This window comes from Somniosus microcephalus, chromosome 5, assembly GCF_052327205.1.
Source record: "Somniosus microcephalus isolate GS21.2 chromosome 5, FLI_Smic_1.0, whole genome shotgun sequence".
Taxonomy (NCBI): domain Eukaryota; kingdom Metazoa; phylum Chordata; class Chondrichthyes; order Squaliformes; family Somniosidae; genus Somniosus; species Somniosus microcephalus.
The window spans coordinates 145,815,125-145,837,631 of NC_140991.1; the positions used below are offsets into that span (position 1 = coordinate 145,815,125).

The 22,507-nt window shown below is 45.6% G+C and overlaps 1 protein-coding gene across 3 annotated transcripts in view; it reads right to left on the minus strand.

Annotated features, from left to right (window-relative positions):
- ngly2 (N-glycanase 2) overlaps positions 1–22,507 on the minus strand; it is a 334,241-nt gene that overhangs the window by 282,859 nt on the left and 28,875 nt on the right. For all 3 annotated transcript variants that reach the window (XM_085988341.1, XM_085988340.1, XM_085988339.1), the window contains exon 2: positions 8,712–8,869. In XM_085988341.1, coding sequence (XP_085844467.1) covers positions 8,712–8,869 — 158 coding nt within the window. The remainder of the gene's footprint in view (positions 1–8,711; positions 8,870–22,507) is intronic.

Sequence of the window (22,507 nt, forward strand, 5' to 3'; positions counted from 1 at the left end):
TCAGTCGTTGAGTATATTCAAGACAGAGACAGATAGATTTTTAGACTCTAAGGGAATCAAGGGATATGGGGATCAGGCGAGAAAGTGGAGTTGAGGTCTAAGATCAGCCATGAAACATAGAAACATAGAAGATAGGAGCAGGAGTAGGTCATTCGGCCCCTCGAGCCTGCTCCACCATTCAATGAGATCATGGCTGATCATCCAAATTCAGTACCCTGTCCCTGCCTTCTCTCCATATCCCTTGATCCCTTTCGCCTTAAGAAATATATCCAACTCCTTCTTGAATATATTTAATGAATTGGCCTCTACTGCCTTCTTTGGTAGAGAATTCCACAGGTTTACCACTCTCTGGGTGAAGAAATTCCTCCTCATCTCTGCCCTAAATGGCTTACCCCTTATCCTTAGACTGTGACCCCTGGTTCTGGACTCCCCGACCATCGGGAACATCCTTCCAGCATCTAGTCTGTCCAGTCCTGTTAGAATTTTGTAAGTTTCGATGAGATCCCCTCTCATTCTTCTAAACTCCAGCGAGTACAAGCCCAATCGACTCAATCTCTCCTCATACGTTATTCCTGCCATCCCAGGTATCAGCCTGGTGAATCTTCGCTGCACTCCTTCCATGGCAAGAACATCCTTCTTCAGATAAGGCGACCAAAACTGCACACAATACTCCAGATGTGGTCTCACCAAGGCCCTGTACAACTGCAGCAAGACATCCTTGTTCCTGTACTCAAACCCTCTCGCTACAAAGGCCAACATACCATTTGCCTTCTTAACCGCCTGCTGCACCTGCATGCTTACTTTCAGTGACTGATGCACAAGGACGCCCAGGTCTCATTGCACTTCCCCTTCTCCCAATCTATTGCCATTCAAATAATAATCTGCCTTCCGGTTTTTGACACCAAAGTGGATAACCTCGCATTTATCCACATTATATTGCATCTGCCATGCTTCTGCCCAATCACCCAACCTGTCCAAATCATACTGGAGTTTCTCGGTATCCTCCTCACAGCACACACGCCCACCCAGCTTTGTGTCATCTGCAAACTTGGAGATATTACATCTAGTTCCCTCATCCAGATCATTAATATACAGGAAACTTTGTGTTATCCGGAGGTTAAATGTCCGGCAAGCTCGAGCCACCGGCAAAAATCAGGAGCCGTTTTTAGGTTTTTTTTCTTCTCGTGGCTTTTTTTTCCCCCCAATAGTCAGGCTCTGCAAAGTCTCTGTAGCTTAGCAACAGCTTCAGAGAGACGCTTCCAAGGTACGGGCCGACTGTTTAGAAGCTGTTGCTAAGCAACAGCGTTTGTTGTCAGATACAGAGATGAAAAGCTCCGTATGCTTCAACATTAACGCTGGTGTGTCCGGCAGTTTTGAGGGAACGGCAACAGCTCAGTCCCGTCGGTGCCGGATAGCACAAAGTTTCCTGTATATTGTGAATAGCTGGAGTCCAAGGCCCGATCCCTGCGGTACCCCACTAGTCACTGCCTGCCACTCGGAAAAAGAGCCGTTTATTCCAACTCTTTGCTTTCTGTCTGCCAACCAGTTCTCTATCCAAGTCAATACCTTGCCCCCAATCCCATGTGCCTTAATTTTACATGCTAATCTCTTATGCGGGACCTTATTGAAAGCCTTTTGAAAATCCAAATATACCACATCCACTGGTTCTCCCTTATCTATTTTACCAGTTACATCCTCAAAAAATTCCAGTAGATTAGTCAAGCACGATTTACCTTTTGTAAATCCATGTTGACTTTGTCCGATTCGGTCACGTTTTTCCAAGTGCTCTGCTATTACATCCTTTATAATGGACTCTAGCATTTTCCCCACTACCAATGTCAGGCTTAACGGTCTGTAATTCCCCGTTTTCTCTCTACCACCCTTTTTGAACAGTGGGGTAACATTAGCTACCCGCCAATCCATGGGTACTGTTCCAGAGTCTATCGAATTTTGGAAGATGACCAGCAATGCATCTACTATTTCTAGGGCCACTTCCTTAAGTACCCTAGGATGTAGATTATCAGGCCCTGGGGATTTATCGGCCTTCAATCCCATCAATTTCCCTAACACCATTTCCCTACAAATACTGATTTCATTCAGTTCCTCCCTCTCATTAGACCCTATGTTCCCCGACATCTTTGGGAGGTTATTTGTGTCCTCCTTTGTGAAGACAGAACCAAAGTATGTATTTAATTGGTCTGCCATTTCTTTGTTCCCCATTATAAATTCCCCTGATTCTGACTGCAAGGGACCTACGCTTGACTTCACCAATCTTTTTCTCTTCACATATCTATAAAAGCTTTTACAGTCAGTTTTTATGTTCCCTGCAAGCTGACTCTCATACTCTATTTTCCCCCTCTTAATTAATCCCTTTGTCCTCCTTTGTTGGATCCTCAACTGCTCCCAATCCTCAGGTTTACTGCTTTTTCTGGCCAATTTATATGTTCCCTCCTTGGATCTTACGCTATCCCTAATTTCCCTTGTTAGCCACGGTTGAGTCAACTTTTTTGTTTTATTTTTATGCCAAATTGGGATGAACAAATTCTGTAGTTCATCCATGCGATCTTTGAATGTTTGCCATTGCCCATCCACCGTCAACCCTTTGAGTGTCATTCCCCAATCAATCCTACCCAACTCGCACCTCAAACCATTGTAGTCCCCTTTATTTAAATTCAGGACCCTGGTCTCCGAGTCAACTATTTCACTCTCCATCTTAATGAAGAATTCTATCATATTATGATCGCTCTGACCCAAGGGGCCTCGCACAACAAGATTGCTAATTAATCCTTTCTCATTACATAATACCCAGTCTAAGATGGCCTGATCTCTAGTTGGTTCCTCGACATATTGGTCCAGGAAACCATCCCGTATACACTCTAGGAATTCCTCCTCCACAGTATTGTTACTAATTTGGTTAGCCTAATCTATATGTAAATTAAAGTCACCCATGATAACTGCTGTGCCATTATTGCACGCTTCTCTAATTTCCCGTTTATTGCCATTCCCGACCTCCGCATTACTGTTTGGAGGTCTATATACCACTCCCACTAACGTTTTCTGCCCCTTGGTATTTTTTCAGTTCTACCCATACACATTCTACATCATCAGAGCTAATATCCTTCCTTTCAATTGTGTTAATCCCCTCTTTAACCAGCAATGCTACCCCACCTCCCTTTCCTTTTTGCCTATCTTTCCTGAATATTGAATACCCCTGGATATTGAGTTCCCAGCCTTGGCCACCCTGGAGCCATGTTTCCGTAATCCCAATCATATCATATTCGTTTACCTCTATTTACGCAGCTAATTCATCCACCTTATTACGAATGCTCCTTGCATTAAGACACAAAGCCTTCAGGCTTGTTTTTTTAACGCTCTTAGATCTTTCAGAATTATTATTTACTGTAGCCCTGTTTGATTTAAACCCTTGATTTCTTTGCCTGCCACTTTTGTTTTTCTCCTTCCTGTCTTTTGCTTTCATCCTTGTTTCCCTTTCCTCTGTCTCTCCGCTCAGGTTCCCAACCCCCTGCCATTTTAGTTTAAACCCTCCTCCAGAGCATTAGCAAACACTCCCCCTAGGACATCGGTCCCAGCCCCACCCAGGTGCAAACCGTCTGTTTTGTACTGGTCCCACCTCCCCCAGAACCGGTTCCAATGTCCCAGGAATTTGAATCCCTCCCCCTTGCACCATTCCTCTAGCTACGTATTCATCTGAAATATCTTTCTATTTCTACTCTGACTAGCACGTGGCAGTGGTAGCAATCCTGAGATTACTACCTTTGAGGTCCTATTTTTTAATTTACCTCCTAACTCCCTATATTCAGCTTTTAGGACCTCATCCTGGTTTTTACCTACATCGTTGGTACCTATATGCACCACGACAACTGGCTGTTCACCCTCCCCTTCCAAAATGTTCTGCAGCCGCTCCGAGACATCCTTGACCCTTGCACCAGGGAGACAACACACCATCCTGGAGTCTCGTTTGTGGCCGCAGAAACGCCTATCTATTCCCCTTACAATAGAATCCCCTATCACTATAGCTCTCCCAGTCTTTTTCCTCCCGTCCTGTGCAGCAGAACCACCCCTGGTGCCAGGAAGTTGGCTGCTGCTGCCTTCCCCTGGTAAGCCATTCCCCCATCAGTATCCAAAGCGGTATATCTGTTTGAGAGGGGGATGGGCACAGGGGACCCCTGCACTACCTGCCTGCGCCTACTACTCTGCCTGTTGGTCACCTGTTCCCTCTCTGCCTGTGCCACCTTTACCTGCGGTCAATGATCTTATTGAGTGGCGGAGCAGGCTCGAGGGGCCATATATCCTACTCCTGCTCCTATTTCTTATGTTCTTATGATGTCGGACAAGCAACCTGATGGCATAGTGCAGGACATGAGGTTATGGATGATGTCAGAGGTGTGGAGTTGGATATCATCATACATGTGGAAGCTGATCCTATACTATCTGCAGCTGCTTCGCCAATGACCTTCCCTCCAACATAAGGTCAGAAATGGGGATGTTCGCTAATGACTGCACAGTGTTCATTGCCATTCACAACTCCTCAGATAATGAAGCAGTCCATGCCCGCATGCAACAAGACCTGGACGACGTTCAGGCTTGGGCTGATAAGTGTCAGGTAACATTCGAGCCATACAAGTGCCAGGCAATGACTATCTCCAACAAGCGAGAGTCTAACCATCGCCCCTTGACATTCAACGGCATTACCATCGCCGAATCCCCCACCATCAACATCCTGGGGGTCACCATTGACCAGAAACTTAACTGGACCAGCCACATAAATACTGTGGCAACAAGAGCAGGTCAGAGGTTAGGTATTCTACAGCGAGTGTCTCACCTTCTGACTCCCCAAAGCCTTTCCACCATCTACAAGGCACAAGTAAGGAGTGTGATGGAATACTCTCCACTTGCCTGGATGAGTGCAGCTCCAACAACACTCAAGAAGCTCGACACCATCCAGGACAAAGCAGCCCGTTTGATTGGCACCCCATCCACCACCTTAAACATTCACTCCCTCCACCACCGGCGTACCGTGGCTGCAGTGTGTACCATCTACAATCTACAAGATGCATTGCAGCAACTCGCCAAGGCTTCTTCGGCAGCACCTCCCAAACCCACAACCTCTTCCACCTAGAAGGACAAGGGCAGGAGGTGCATGGGAACACCACCACCTCCGAGTTCCCCTCCAAGTCACACACCATCCTGACTTAGAAGTATATCGCCAATCCTTCATCGTCGCTGAGTCAAAATCCTGGAACTCCCTACCTAACAGCACTGTGGAAGTACCTTCACCACACGGGCTGCAGCAGTTCAAGAAGGCGGCTCACCACCACCTTCTCAAGGGCAATTAGGGATGGGCAATAAATGCTGGCCTTGCCAGTGACACCCACATCCCATAAACAAATTTAAAAAAACCTACAGATAATGTCACCGAGGGCAACATGTAAACACAGAAAAAGAAGACAACCAAGGACGGAACCTTGGAGTACTTCCAAAGTGAACATGTAGAAGCTATTGCTAGAAATATGCTGGTACATTGAGTCATGTAAGAGTGGAACCATATGAGGCAATCACATAGAGATGGTGGAGGAGGATGGAGTGGTCAACCATGTATAATGCTGCAGATAAATAGAGGAGATACAGTTACAAAGGATGTTATTAGTGACTTTGACCCAGGTGGTCTCGGTATAGACTTGAAGTAAAGTGATTCAAACACGGGTGGTAGGAGGTGAATGTAAAGTTGGATGGTAACAAAGTGTTCAAGGACCTTAGAGAGGAAAGGGAGGTTAGAGGTGGGGCGATTGTTGGAGAGAATGGAAGTGTCAAGGCAGGGCTTTTGAGAAGAGCTGTGATGATGGCAGGTTTGAATAGGAAAGGAACATTGTCTGAAGACAAGGAAAACTAGTTTTGTGGTCAGGATTTGGATTTGGAAGGGGTTGCAGGAGCTGGTAGAAGGCAAGGAGAAATTTAACATACTGATGGGGAGGGAAGAAGATAAAAGACTAGCTACAGAATGATATGGAGTTAGTTTGGAGTGAGGGGAGGAGGAGGAAAAAGCAGTTGAGTAAATAAGTCTCAGACTTAGAGACATACAAATTACCTCCTCACACTTGGTCTTGGAAGAGAGGATAGTGGCGCATGGGAAGGGGGTCAGAGGTGTGTTGTTGAGAAGAGGAGTAGGGGATTGTCTTTACTGTGTAGGATGATCCTAGAGTAGGAGGAGGATTTGGCTGTGCCAAGAAAGAGAAGTCTTGCTAGAGGTGGTCAAGCCAAATTTGGTAGCGGACAAGAAGCCGACCAGATACCAAGTGCAGCCAACAGACTGGAGTCTGTAGAGATGTAAACTGTATCAAGGGGAAATGCAAGGGTAGAAGAGGGTGAGGGAATTGATGGGAACAAAAGCCTCAAAAGGTAGAACCAAGGGACCTGTTAAGCAGCTCATCAGAGGCAGTGGGTCTTGGTGGATAGAGGGCCAGAAAAGAGGGCATCAGCAAGGGAGATGGGAAATCCTTTTCCTGGAGGTGGAGGTTGGAAGCGGTCAGGGATATGTCAATATTCAGGGAGATGAGGAATTGATCATGGATGACCTTATCAATTATTGAAACTTGGAGTTAGTAAGGTCGAGAGGGTGGCCAGATGAGGGGCTGATATGCAGATTGAAACTGAGGGGGGCCAGAAGAGACAGAAAAAAGAGATGTGGGGACTGAGGTAAATTTAGTTGAAGGCTGAATCCGCCGAGGATGAGGAGTCACTGAAGGCACAGACCAAGTGAAGAGAATAAGGAGATCTCAGCGAGGGGATCACCAGGGATTTGGAGGGTGTTAGACCACAAAAGTTTTAAAGGAGGAAGGAGGGGTGGAAGAAAGTGAGGTGTTCAAATGAGTTGGACGGGCCAAAATATAACCTAACAATGAGAGCCACACCACTGTCACATGAACAAATTGCAGAAAAAAGCAAAGCTAGTTGTAGTTAAGAGTTGTAGTTTGGGTCAGTTTGGCTCAGTTGGTAGTATTCACCACTGAATCAGGTGGGATGGGTTCCCGCCCCACTACAGAGGAGTACATAATCTAGGCTGACGCTTCAATGCATTACTGATCACTGAATTCCCACAGGTGCCATCTTTCAGATGAAATGTTAAACAGGGGCTCCAATTGCCTGCTCAGGTAAGCATAAAAGATTCCCTACTTGGAGACAAGCAGAGTGTGCTCCTGGTGTCCTAGCCTACATTCTTCCCTCAAACCTAAACAAAAAAAAGCTGGTCATTCATTCATTTTCTGCTTGAGAGACATTGCTGTGCACAAATTGACTGCCTTATTTGCAACAAAACGTCACTGCAAGTCAAAAATAAGTAATTGATTGTGAAACACTTTGGGGTAAAAACTGGGTAGCGCCCCCTTTGGGGCCGTTGGCCGATTTTCCCAGGTAACGCCCCGAGAGGGAGGCGGGGCGCTACTGGAAGCGCCCCGCGTCCCTCTTGGGGCACTGCGAGCCAATATCGCGCCACGGTACTGCAGGCCTTCCTCCCCTTATTAAAGGGGAGGGGCCTGGCGCAGCACATCCCGGCGCCCAGCTGGGCCACCAGGGATTGGGAGTGCCGGCAAAAGAGCCCGGCACTCAAGAGGAGCGTCGGGCTCATGGAGAGCAGCCGGCACCCTGCGGGGGGGAGGGGCTTCTCGGGGGCCGGGGACAGGTGCTGGCAGGTGGCCGGCAGGTGGCCACCTCTCCTTTAACTAGCACTGCCCCGGCCGCAGGTAGGCCCTCCTGACCCCGGCGGACATAGCGTCCGGTGGTAAGTCGGGGGGGCGCCACCCAATATTACAGCCAGGGCGCTGCGCATGGCGATGACGTCATTGCCGCCGGCGCAGCGTGGCGCCGCCGCTAACCTCCTGCTGAATTTCACGGGAGATGTTAGGGGTGCCGCGTCCAGGCGCTAGTTGACTTGCGCCTCTTAGGGCGCTAATGGGAGGCGCAAACCAACCGAATTTAGCCCATTTTGGGTCATCCGGAGGTCACGAAAGGTGGTCTATAATTGCAAGTTCTTTCTTTTTACTCACCTTGTTTTTGTGAAACTACAAATCCCAGTCTGTACTTTGACAACTTGAGTTACACGTTAACCAAGAAAATGGCAAAAACAGCTATGAAATATGTTCCATAGAAAAACATCAAAAATAACACTTAAAAAAAAACTTTTATACAGTTTAAACCATTAGATAAAAATTATGCGCTAGTGTTGTTTGGGATGAAGTTTTTCTTTGCATCGCTGAGAGGTACTGATGTTTGTCTATGATGCACTTTGATACTATTCCACAAATTCACTATAGAAAGCAAAGGAAAAGTAGTTTCTCCTTTCTTGGACATGGATAAACATTTACCATCCTACAAACAATTGGCAGTATTTCCATTTCCAAAAGTTTGGGGAAAATGATGGTTAGTGCCGCAGTTTGCTTCTCTTTAACCTTCTTTAGTATTCTGCAATGAACATCATCTGGGCCTGGCAACTTTCCTAAAGCTAATAGTCCCATTAGCTTTTTTCTATACTGCTGCTTTGAATATTTCTTTACTTTATTTGTATTCAGCAATAATGCTATGAAAAGTTTCTATCAGTTAGGTTTAGTGTCAGTGAGTTTAAGATTCAACTTAAGTACATGAGACAACCATTAACTCGAAGCACTAAAATATTCCACTTTGAAAATCATTAGTTATACCTGGTGAAGTGAAAACAGCTTGAGAGAGCCCACAGTTGTGCTCTTGACATCTCCAGGAATATAAGATAGCAGGGATCCAGTTTCCCAGAGCATAGACAGGAATTGGTACAAAGTGAAGTCGAGACAGCAAGTCCTTAAATCTATTGATGTTCTTCACCCTGCAAGAAATTTTTTAAAATAATAGTATAACAATATTAAAATTTAGTCCTAATATCTTAGTATTTTTATCAGGTTCACAATTTTTTATTGTTATTGAAAGGAGTAACCATTTTACTTTTTTTTAAATAATAAAGTATACACATGAGGTAAAGACCAAAATTCTTATCGGGGTAGTATTATGGAACATTTATACTATAATGTGCATGCCACAAAGTAGTAGAATGTAAATCTATACCATTAATTCTCACAACAGTGATTTCTGGATTTGGATCAAGTTGCCAAAAAGAGACCAAGAAGAAACCAGGTACTTTGCCTTGGGTATGGGGGAAGAGGGTGAAGCACAAAGGCTGCATTTGCACAATAGTTGCACTGTAGCTGGCTTAATAGTGAATTTAGCAGTGGATGAAACTGTCACCTTTCCATTGTCTTGGCCAAGAAATATTTTGTGAACTGGAGACTTTATAAGGAGGGGGAAAAATAAAATAATCCAGAACTGTTATGCAATCTCATTTTAAGACTTTGCTGGAATCTTTTCCTCTACACGTTTAGTTTTTTTTATTATACAGCCGCCAAATATTAAACGGTAGTTACATTTATCAAGTAGTGTAATCATGCAGCAGGCAATTATGGCACTTGGAAGATTTTACAATCCAACATCTGTTACACATTTGCAGCAGACAGCACTTTTATAATGTACTTATTATGGTTCTGAACCGATCAGTCCATTAGTTTAAGACACTAACATATTTCACATAATTTTCATGTGTTATGGATACATGCAATATATTATTACAACTTGCAAAACATTTGAATTCTCTATACTTTAAACATAATGACTTATATTAGTGGTGATGCCAGCTGAATGCATACAGAAAAGTTTAGGGCTTAAAAGATGTATGCCTTTACACAAGAAATAGGAACATAAGAAATAGGAGCAGGAGTAGGCCATTTACATCAACTCCTACAATGTGAAATACTGAGTTAATAACCAAATATTTTATAACATATTCCTCTTAATTCAATCACTTAATTCATATTGACCTGTAATTTGCGGTCAGCAGCGAAGCAAAGGCATTCGCCACTGGCCCCGAAGTAAGCTTCCCACAAAGATCTCGTGACCTCTGTGGCACGAGGTCTTTGTCGGCTTTTCCGACGAGCAGTTGGAATCAACATAGTACAGTATAGTGGGAATCCCGTAGTGCGAGCTGCTGTGACATCAACAAGCTGTCTAAGCAGCCAATCAAATTGCAGAATTCTCACAGACAGTGAACCAGGAAATAGAAAGCACTATTAATCACTTTTTAAAAAATTTACACAGAGAGAGAAATAAAGATTGGGACATACACATTGGGGAGGGGGGGGGGGATTTTCCAAGCCCTGGGGAGGTGGGTATGGAGGCGGGACTGTCGGGAAAATGGCAGAATCTGAGAGCGGGTACCCATCCCGCCCCCGTGCCATCTTCCCAGGAGGTGGGTCCCCGACCCGCGCCGGGTCCCGTCTCCTCGAGGCGGGAAGGGGATTAGTGCCAATTAACTGCCTGTTAACAGGTAGTTAACAGGCAGTTTTTTGGCTAATCCCTATTTTGAGCCCTAAAGTGTGGGCTTCCCGACTGCTCCGAACCTCACCAGGGTCAGCGAGGCGAGCCGTGGGTCTGCGGGGGTTGTAGGGGCCAAAATGTCCGGTGTGCAGGTGAGTGATGAGTGCAAGTGTGGAGAGGTAAGTATGTGAGGTGAGTCTAAAGTGTTTTAATAAGATTACTTACCTTTGCTTCTTCCTCCAGGCATCATCCCTTTGGGCTGCGGAGCTGCCTCATCTCCAAGGCAGAGATAACAGAACGGCTGCTGCATTCTCCGATGCAACAGCCATCTGATTTCTGCTGAGTAAAGAGGTTTGGTGAGTCTTGAGTACAAGGACTCACCAGAGAAGAGATTATCAGTGTTTCACAGCTTCTCAAAGCTGTCAAACGATGACAATACGCTGATGTTCTCTGTCACCGGCTTTCCCTTAGTTGGCCTGCTAAGCCCGCTGGGCGGGCTTAACAAGGTCAATCAAGGGAAAATAGCGTGGGTTGGTCAGACATCGATGGAGGTGGGACTAAAACCAGACAAGCAGCAGTCCCGCCTCTATCACCTCCCCATTGATAAAATCACCCCCTGGGTTACGGTAGAAGCTGACATATCATGAACAAACTTTAAAAAAATGTTTTTTAAATAGTTATTAATTTTAACATCTAATAATTTTTAGCTACAACTTGTATTTATATAGCGCCTTTAACGTAGTAAAACATCCCAAGGCGCTGCACAGGAGTATTGTAAGACAAAAAATTTGACACTGAGCCACATAAGGAGAAATTAGGGCAGGTGGCCAAAAGCTTGGTCAAAGAGGTAGGTTTTAAGGAGTGTCTTAAAGGAGGAAAGAGAGGTAGAGAGGCGGAGAGGTTTAGGCAGGGAATTCCAGAGCTTAGGGCCTAGGCAACAGAAGGCACAGCCACCAAAAGTTGAGCGATTATAATCAGGGATGCTGAAGAGGGCAGAATTAGAGGAGCGCAGATATCTCGGGGGGTTGTGGGGCTGAAGGAGATTACAAAGATAGGGAGGGCCGAGGCCATGGAGGGATTTGAAAACAAGGATGAGAATTTTGAAATCGAGGCGCTGCTTACCGGGAGCCAATGTAGGTCAGCAAGCACAGTGGAGATGTGCGAACGGGACTTGGTGCGAGTTAGGACACAGGCAGCCGAGTTTTGGATGACCTCAAGTTTACGTAGGGTGGAGTGTGGGAGGCCAGCCAGTAGTGCATTGGAATAGTCAAGTCCAGAGGTAACAAAGGCATGGATGAGGGTTTCAGCAGATGAGCGGAGGCGGGGCGAAGACAGGCGCTATTACGGCGGTATGCGGTCTTTGTTATGCTGTGGATATGTGGTCGGAAGCTCATTTCAGGGTCAAATGTGACACCAAGGTTGCGAACAGTGTGGTTCAGCCTCAAACAGATGTTAGGGAGAGGGATGGAGTCAGTGGCTAGGGAACGGAGTTTGTAGTGGGGACCGAAAACAATGGCTTCGGTTTTCCCAATATTTAATTAGAGAAAATTTCTGCTCATCCAGAACTGTATGTCAGACAAGCAGTCTGACGAATTAGAGACCGTGGAGGGGTCGAGAGAAGAGGTAGTGAGGTAGAGCTGGGTGTCGTCAGCATACATGTGGAAACTTACTGGAGAAATGTGACATTCCACCAATATAAAATGAGTTTTTCAGGGCCTGAATGATTGTTTCTCAGTAATTATTACACAGATCACCATTAAAAACCCAGTTACACCTCATTTGAATGGGTCTAACTTTTTAATGGGGTTTCTAACAGCGATATTTGTTCGGAAAAAGGGAAGTTTTCGTCAGATCAGTGACTTCACTGGCTCTGGAAGGTTGGGGGAGGCGGGGGGCGGGGGAGGTATCCACAGCACAGCTCTGTAGACCATGAGCTTGGTGCCGGGTTTGAGGTCCTGGTTTTCAAACACTCTCTTCTTCAGGTGTGTTTACTGGTATTCTAAAGAACTATTTGGTGAAATGTATTTTTTAAATTGTAATTTTAGTTGTATTTTGTAAATCGAGGTGGATTGCTATGTGGAAAATGACACGGTTTCAACCTTTTGCACTCTCATCTTGAAGTGCTCAATTGGATTCAGGATAATACCCTCTAACTTGCTCTCTTAGAATGGCACAAAAGAAACAGAAAATGCTGGGCGGACATGGTGAGGGGTGAGGGTGGGGTTGGACATTGCGAGGGGCTGGTGGTGGTCAACCGATTGCGGGGGTCCGATTACGTGCAGGTTAGCTTCCTGGGCCTGGAGGAAACACACCTGCTCCTCCTGGCCCACAAGCAGTGCTGTAAATGCACATACCTCATGGATCCGACCCGTCTCACCTCCTTTTACCTGTCAGGGTTCCTGAGGCCCAGGAATCCCAGCATCCAGGAGTTAAAAAATAAAAATGCTGTAAAAATGGAGGCACGCAGCCTCTTTAAAAGATTTCAGTGACTGACCCGCATCCTGAGAGCAGATTGGTTGCCCGCCCCCATGACCCACTTCCATTAAAACCAGAAGTGGGCCAGTATGGATCGGGTTTGATATTTTAGAAAGTTTTCCTTCCTACTCACCCCCAGCTCACCCTTCCTTGGGGGTTAAAATTCCCCCTAGTGTTTTACCGGAAGCTTTCATGATAACACTCAAAATTTTAAATGCAGAGTTAAATATCAGTCACTAAGCCAAGGTGGCTGGAGTAGACATTAAACTATGGGAATTTGCAATTTGGCTATTGCACTTCACTTCATCTTTTCCAAGTTCTCTGTACTTTCAGCAGCAACGATTTTGTAAGGTATCTGTCCCGGTTGGTTCACTCCTGCAATGCCACCTAATATTAAAAAAAAGGCTTGAAGGAAGGAGGAGACACTATCAGTCCTGATAGTGATACACCAGATAAATACTAGTGATTTTTTTGGCCAGCCAGATGTCTGCTCTCCACAGATGCCCATCATTATACTTAGGAGTCTGCAAACCAAACTACTGAAAAATTCACATGATTTCTGTTTTGCCTGATCTGAAGTGTACACCCCCTTCCTTATAGGAATATAAACCACAGAAACTTTGGTGTGGAGTTTAACCAGCTAAAATCATGTGTAAACTTGTTACTGCTTGTCAAGCAAGGACAATCTTAGCTGTTGTGGCATTGGTTTGCTGGATTACTTGGAGCCACGTGGGAAGAATCCCAAATCCAGTGATAAAATATGTTTTTTTAACAGCCTTGTCAACTTGTCCTGCCACCTTCAAAGATTTGTGTACCTACACCCCCAGGTCTCTCTGTTCCTGCATCCCCTTTAAAATTGTACCATTTAGTTCACATTGCCTCTCCTCATTCTCCCACCAAAATGCATCACTTACACTTCTCTGTATTAAATTACATCTGCCAGGTGTCTGCCCATTTCACCAGTCTATGTCCTCCTTAAGTCTATTACTATCCTCCTCACTGTTTACTACATTTACGAGTTTCATATCATCTTCAAACTTTGAATTATACCGTGTATACCCAAGCCCAGATCTTACTATATATCAAAAGGAGCAATGGTCCCAATACTGACACCTGGGGAACACCATTGTATACTTCCCTTCAGTCTGAAAAACAACTGTTCACCACTACTCTCTGCTTTATGTCCCTTGGCCAATTTTGTATCCATGCTGCCACTATCCATTTAATCCCATAGGCTTCAATTTTGCTAATAAGTCTATTATGTGGGACTTTGTCAAATGCCTTTTGAAACTCCATATACACAACATCAACCGCACTACCCTCATCAACCATCTCCATTACTACATCAAATAACTCAATCAAGTTAGTTAAACACAATTTGCCTTTAACAAATCCATGCTGACTTTCATTTATTAGCCCATACTTTTCCAAACACCAATTAATTTTGTCCCAGATTATTGTCTCTGAAAAGTTTTCCCACCTCCAATGCTAGGCTGACTAGCCTGTAGTTGCTGGGTTTATCACTCTCCCCTTTTTTTAAACAGGGAAGCATTATGTCTTTAATTGAATTGCATATATTATAATTTATATTTCTATTCCAAACAATCTTCCAATTAAAGATGTAAAATTGAAACAAAAAAATCCTTCATCCTGCAGGTGAGCAGATGGTAGTTGTTCACCCCACCCACCTGCGGCCTGAACCTGCTCACTACGCAGCATGTGGTACTTTGACATATTCACCACAGCATCTGTCAGTTCAACCAACCCGGAGACACACTCAGCTGCATTTGGAGGTAATCAGTTTTCCAACTATTTCAAATTATATTTCATTTTTAAAAGTTTGTTCATATGGGTTCAGTCTGTATCCAGTTCCTAGCAGGCACAAAAACTGCTTCTAATGAAAAATTGTCACTAACTGGTAATCTCATTCAAAGAGGCCACAAAGATAGCCAGTGTAGGAAATGGGAAATATCACACTGAGCATTGCAAGATGTTCTTCTGAAGTTAGGGCTAAGGCACATTATTCATGCAGTGTGGAGGATGTTTTATTCTGCCTCCAACAGCACCATACCAGACCTGGGAGTACTCGATGCTGATACTAGGCACGTTGATGAACACAAAATACAAAGTTAATAAAAAAGTAAAAGGCAGAGAAAACAGATCGCAGCTCAGCTGTAAAAACAGAAGTTCACAACGGGCTGGTATAAGTATGCAATGCAAATCTCCCATTACTCTTGTAGTGTGAACAGAAACTCAGTTGATAGATTTAGGCTAGTTCCTTCCCTCTCCCACCACCAGCAGTAAATTGAGATAACACTTCATATAAACTTACATTATATCTATCAATTTAATTTCAAACTGAATAATCTTTAGCAGAAACAGAAAATGAATTTTCCGCTTCCCAGTTTTCCAGCATTTACAGGTTTTCTTTTCTGATCTTAAAGCCTGATCCTTTTGCTCCATATGAATGAAATACATTCAGTGTATTGGAATAAGATTCATACACGGTACAGAACTATATGCGAATTATTGCATTCAACGGCCTACAGTGCTTGACTGCATTTATCTCTCTACACACTGTAATCATGGGCCTTTTTTGATACTGTGCTAAGTTGGATTTCCATCACCATGCAAAAAACAGTTTACTGGTGTTGGAAGTTTTACACACAAGGTACAGCGTAATTTAAATCTTAAAAGTTGTAAAAACACTGTTTATAGAAAATGTTTGTTATAAGGTTGAAATAATTCCATTGTGATTATTGCCACCATGGATTATTGCTTTTTTCCAGACCAATATTCAATATTGGTCGTTACTGAAACTTTCATTATATTAGGAACTAGCTGGAGTGCCCGGCGGTGCCGAGGCTTTTTTTGAGGGCATGTTGTTGTTGGAAGAGAGAGAGAGCGCGACTGGGGGGGAAGAGAGAAAGAGAGACTGGGGGAGGGAGAGAGGGGGGGAAAGGGAGAGAGGGGGGGGGGAAGGGAGAGAGGGGGGGGAAGGGAGAGAGGGGGGGGAAGGGAGAGAGGGGGGGGAAGGGAGAGAGGGGGGGAAGGGAGAGAGGGGGGGGAAGGGAGAGAGGGGGGGGAAGGGAGAGAGGGGGGGGAAGGGAGAGGGGGGGAAGGGAGAGGGGGGGAAGGGAGAGGGGGGGAAGGGAGAGGGGGGGGAGGGAGAGAGGGGGGGAGGGAGAGGGGGGGGGCAGGGAGAGGGGGGGAGGGAGGGAGAGGGGGGGAGGGAGGGGAGAGGGGGAGGGAGAGAGGGGGGGGAGGAGGGAGAGAGGGGGGGGAGGAGGGGGAGAGGGGGGGGAGGAGGAGAGAGAGGGGGAGGGAGAGAGGGGGGAGGAGGGAGAGGGGGGGGAGGGAGAGAGGGGAGGAGGGAGAGGGGGGGAGGGAGAGAGGGGGGGAGGAGAGAGGGGGGGAGGGAGAGGGGGGGAGGGAGAGAGAGGGGGGGAGGGAGAGAGGGGGGGAGGAGGGAGAGAGGGGGGAGGAGGAGAGAGGGGGGAGGAGGAGAGAGGGGGGGGGAGGAGGGAGAGAGGGGGGAGGAGGGAGAGAGGGGGGGGAGGAGGGAGAGAGGGGGGAGGAGGGAGGGGGGGAGGAGGGAGAGGGGGGAGGAGGGAGAGGGGGGAGGGAGAGAGGGAGGAGGGAGGGGGGGAGGGAGAGAGGGGGGGAGGGAGAGAGGGGGGGAGGGAGAGAGGGGGGAGGGAGAGAGAACAGACTTCAACAACAACACAATTCATGAGATAAATGCCAGCATAGCAAGAGACTGCGAATCAAACCACAACGTACACCTGGCCCAACACCCCACCCTCGATGAGGAATGTCTTTACGACCACGTCCACATCCAAAGGCAAAGAATATCGATCTTTGCTAAAGCCCTGAAGGACGTCGCTTTTAACCGGGTCCATACCCAGACTCCAAGAGGACCCCCCCCCGACCACCAGAGATCAGCGGGGTACATATCAGGAACACGACAAGGACCAACACACCAACCGAGACCAGAGAGGATCCCCATGCAAAACAACAATATCAGACCTGCACCACTCCTGTCCCACAGGGGAATAGGACCGCTCCCAGCCAGACAGAGGGAGAGATGCACAGGACGTACGCAATACCTCAGACAGAAACAATCCATTAAGAGACAATAAGCAGATGTGCAGCAGCATCTACTTCCGCCTTATGGATCAAGGACTAATTAATAGAAAGAACTGTAACCAAATTGTATTAACTTTTATGGACAACTGAAATGATCTTTTTTTTTCCCCACACTTAGACACGACAAACACGTACCACTCTTTAACCTATCATAGTAAAAGATCAAACTTAACATGAAATCCTTATATATTTCGACCTGGAATATCCAAGGTCTACGCTCTTCAGTGCGAGAAGTGAAAAGTAGGACCCCAGAGTTCATAGATGAAACTAAAGACCTAGATATTATCATTTTACAGGAAACTTGGTATAAAGGAAAAGGACACACTGGCTGTCCCCAAGGGTACACTGAGCTGGTGGTCCCCTCCAATAAATTACCAAGTGTAACCCAAGGCAGAGACTCGGAGGCATACTGATCTGGTTTAAAACAGAACTTAAGAATTACATCAAATTTATAAAAAAGGGCGAAAACCATATGTGGCTCAAACTTGAGAGGGAGATTATCTCAACACCCAAGATGTTTACATTTGCGCACTTTATATCCCTCCAATCGATTCCCCGTACTTCAAAGAGGACACCTTCTCCAACATGGAGGGGAAATTATCCAATACCAGGCCCAGGGGAACGTGTTGATCTGTGGGGACCTCAATTCAAGAACGGGCGAAGAACCAGACTTCACCAATAATCAGGAAACAATTACATTTTCGGGAATAACCACTTTGACATCCCTTCCTTCCATACAGGCATAACTGCGACAAGCAGTCAAATACCAACGGAAAACAGCTACTACAGCTCTGTCGAAACCTGGGTCTGTACATTGTCAATGGTAGGTTCATAGGAGACCTCCTAGGAAGATCGACCTATTGCTCACCTCTTGGCTGCAGCACAGTAGACTATATGATTACAGACTTAGACCCATCCTCTTTCAGAGCATTCAGAGTCAAACCACAAACAACACTGTCAGATCACAGTCAAATTACTATGTTCCTCAAAAAGACAGAAACAAACAACATAGAAACACAACCCAGTAAACTGTACAACACCAAAAAATCGTACAGATGGGCCAAAAAACGACACGGAAAAATACCAGAAAACAATTAGCAATGCATCAACTCAAGCTCTCTTAGACACCTTTCTGGATAACATATACACTCACAATAAAGAAGGCGTAAACCGGGCAGTTAGTAAACTAAACAATATTTTGATAATTTGGCAACAAATGCAAACTTGAAAGCTCGCAAGAACAAACCCAAACAAAAAACTATGAAAAATGGTTTGACCGAGATTGCCATAACATGAGGAAAAAACTTAGAAAAATATCAAACCAAAACCACAGACATCCAGAAAACGAGGAACTACGCCTTACTTATTGTCAGACACTAACACAATACAGAAACACAATCAGAACCAAAAAAGAGCAATATATTAAGAATACACTCAGCTCCATGGAGGAATCCATTGATTCCAATTGTTTCTGGGAAAACTTGAAAACACTACACAAAAAACAACACGACGATTTGGCCATTCAAAATGGGGACACATGGGTAAACCACTTTGAAAAATTATACCAGAAAAACACACTAAGACCAGAGCAACACCAAATAGCAAAAAACTGGAAAAGCTAGAAATGGCCATAAAAGATAACAAAACCCGCTAGACGCCATAATAACAGAAAAAGAACTTCTTGAAAAACTCAAGGACCTGCGACCAGGAAAAGCCTGCGGGACAGACGGCATACTAAACGAGATGATTAAATACACAGACAACAAAATGAAACTGGCTATCCTAAAACTCTTCAACTTGGTTCTGAGTGTCGTTATTTCCCTGATATCTGGAACAAAGGACTCATAACGCCCATATACAAAAGTGGGGACAAAATCGACCCAAACAACCTATCGAGGCATCTGTGTAAACAGTAACCTGGGGAAAGTTTTCTGTAGCATCATAAACAAAAGACTTATAAACTTCCTTGAGGAGCACAATGTCTTGAGTAAAAGCCAAATTGGATTCCTGCCAAACTATAGAACATCCGATCATATCTTCACCCTACAGACCCTAATTGACAAACACGTTCACCATAACAAAAGCAAATCTACGCATGCTTTGTAGATTTCCAGAAGGCTTTCGACTCCATCTGGCATGACGGTTTATTTCTGAAACTTATCGAAAGCGGGGTAGGAGGGAAAACATATGATGTAATTAAATCAATGTATGCAAACAACAAATGTGCAGTTAAAATGGAGACAAACAAACAAAATACTTCCCACGGGGGCGGGGGGTGACGCAGGGCTCGCCAATCTCACCGACACTCTTTAATATTTACATAAATGGATTGGCAAAACTACTTGAACAATCTACAGCATCCGGCCTCACCCTATATGAATCCAAGGTTAAATTCCTCCTCTATGCAGACGACCTGGTTCTGCTGTCACCAACTAAAGAGGGGCTACAGCAGAACCTGGACCTGCTGGAGTCTTACTGCCAGACTTGGGCCCTGACAATAAATCCCCAAAAAACCAAAGTCCTTGTGTTCCAGCAAAGATCCAAACATCAGGGACCCAAAATAAATTTCACAGTAGGAACCACCAAAATTGAACAAACCACTAACTACACATACTTGGCTTAAAAATCAGTTCTACGGGAAACTTCAAACTGGCTGTGAATGAACTGAAAGAGAAAGCAAGAAGGGCTTTCTATGCCATCAAAAAATCAATCCAAGTAGAAATCCCAATTAGCATTTGGCTCAAAATTTTCAAATCAGTAATTGTACCAATTGCACTCTATGGCAGTGAGGTATGGGGACCACTAACTCAACAAGAATTTGCAAATGGGACAAACACCCAATTGAGATCCTACATGCAGAATTCTGTAAAAGTATCCTCCGGACTCAAAGGAAAACAGTAAACAATGCATGCAGGGCGGAACTAGGCCAATATCCATTAATAATCACTATCCAAAAAAGAGCCACCAAATTTTGGAATCACCTACAAATGAGCAATCCCCAATGCTATCACTACGACGCCCTGAAATGCCAAGAGCTGACCATAACGAAGAATACCCTCAGTCAACTAGTCCTGGGACTCAGTGAAGTAACTACTAACAATAACCAGCCCCAGGACAGTGACAGGGTAACACAAAGAATTCGACCCAACACAATCGTCGCTAAGCAAAAGGAAAAATATCTGACATATTGGGCAGAAACAACAAAAACCCGAAGCAAACTCATTGCTACTTGGCCCTAAACAGGACAATACAACATAGCTGATCACCTGACCATGGTAAAGGATAACAAACTGAGAAGAACCTTGACAAGGTACAGACTTAGCGAACATAGCCTAGCGATTGAAAAAGGCAGACACAGGCAGACCAGGCTGCCAAGAGAAGACAGGATATGCTCTCACTGCAGTCAGGGAGTAGTGGAGACAGAGATGCACTTCCTCACAGCCTGCGGAAAATATCAGGGCATCAGGGAGAATTTCTACCAAAAATTCTCACAAATATGCCTTGATTTCAGAAATCTGAATGACAACCAAAAACTCCCATTCCTACTGGGAGAGGAGAGAAGCTGTGTAACACTGGCGGCACACTATGTTACAGCTTGCCATGAACAGAGGGACAACCAGTAAACTAAGAAAAGAATATATATAAACAATGCGAATGTATATTTATACACTCAGGGATATACCTGTTTATACACTGTATGAATAGAACTGCGTTTATGTGCTAAACCATAAATGTATTTTGATGCTTTGGCAACATAAGATGAAACTTATCATGCCAATAAAGCGATTTGAATTGTGAATTGTGAATTGGGAGGGAGGGGGGGAGGGAGAGAGAGAGGGGGGGGAGGGAGAGAGAGAGGGGGGGAGGGAGAGAGAGGGGGGGAGGGAGGGAGAGAGGGAGGGGGAGGGAGGGAGAGAGAGAGGGGGAGGGAGGGAGAGGGGGGGGAGGGGGGAGGGAGCGAGAGAGGTGGAGGGAGGGAGGGAGGGGGAGGGAGGGAGGGAGGGGAGGGGGGAGGAGGAGTGGGGCAGAGCGAGGGGAGAGAGGGGGCAGAGAGAGAGGGGGAGAGGAGAGAGGGAGAGAGAGAGGGGGGGAGAGAGAGGGGGGGAGAGAGAGAGAGAGAGGGGGGGAGAGAGAGAGAGGGGGGGGAGAGAGAGAGAGAGGGGGGGGAGAGAGAGGGGGGAGAGAGAGAGAGAGAGAGGGGGGGGAGAGGGGGGGGAGAGAGAGAGAGAGAGAGAGAGAGGAGAGAGAGAGAGAGAGAGAGAGAGAGAGGAGGAGAGGGAGAGGAGGGAGGGAGAGAGAGGAGGGAGAGAGAGGGGGGGAGAGAGAGAGAGAGAGAGAGAGAGGGGGGGAGAGAGAGAGAGAGAGAGAGAGAGGGAGAGAGAGAGAGAGAGGGGGGGGAGAGAGAGAGAGAGAGAGAGGGGGGGGAGAGAGAGAGAGGGTGGGGGAGAGAGAGAGAGGTTCTGCTGTCTCCCACAGAACAGGGATTACAGCAACAACTAGACCTACTCGACAAATACTGCCAAAATTGGGCTCTAACAGTAAATCTAAAGAAAACCAACATCATGATTTTTCAGAAAAGACCCAGATGTCAGGAAAACAAATACCAGTTTACCCTCAGTGATACCACTATAGGACACACTATGAGCTACACCTACCTTGGTCTAACTATTACAGCATCAGGGAGCTTCAGCATAGCAGTGAATGCACTAAAAGAAAAAGCCCGAAGAGCCCTATATGCAATAAAAAGAAAATTCTACAACATCCAAATCCCAATCAAAATCTGGCTCAAAATTTTTGACAGCATAATCCTGCCCATTGCACTGTACGGTAGTGAAGTATGGGGCCCGCTAAATCACCAAAGCTACACTAAATGGGAAAAAACACACAATAGAAGCCCTACATGCAGAATTCTGCCAAAGCATCCTTCGCACCCAAAGAAAAACGCCAACAAATGCATGCAGAGCCGAACTAGGCAGATACCCACTGATAATAAACATCCAAAAACGAGCACTAAACTTCCTAAATCACCTCAAATCTAGCTCCCCAGACACCCTTCATTTCAAAGCCTTTCAGACCCAAGAGCTAAACCCAGAAAAGAGTCCCCTGAGTCAGCTGCTACTGAAACTAAGTACTCAGCCGGACCCTGACCAGCCCCAGACCAACACAGCCGTCCAAACACCAATCCGAGTGAACCAAATCATTAAAAAATGCAAAGAAAACCTACCTGGAACATTGGAACAAAATAACCGAAAGCCAAAGCAGATTAGAATGTTACCGGGCCCTAAAAAGAGAATATAAACTGGCAGACTACCTCACGACCATCAGAGACACAAACAGAGACAGACCCTCACCAGGTACAGACTAAGCGACCACCAACTGGAAATTGAAAAAGGCAGATACAAGAAATCCTGGCAGCCTAGAGAGAATAGAATATGCGATCAATGTCTGGCTGGCGAGGTTGAAACAGAAATGCATT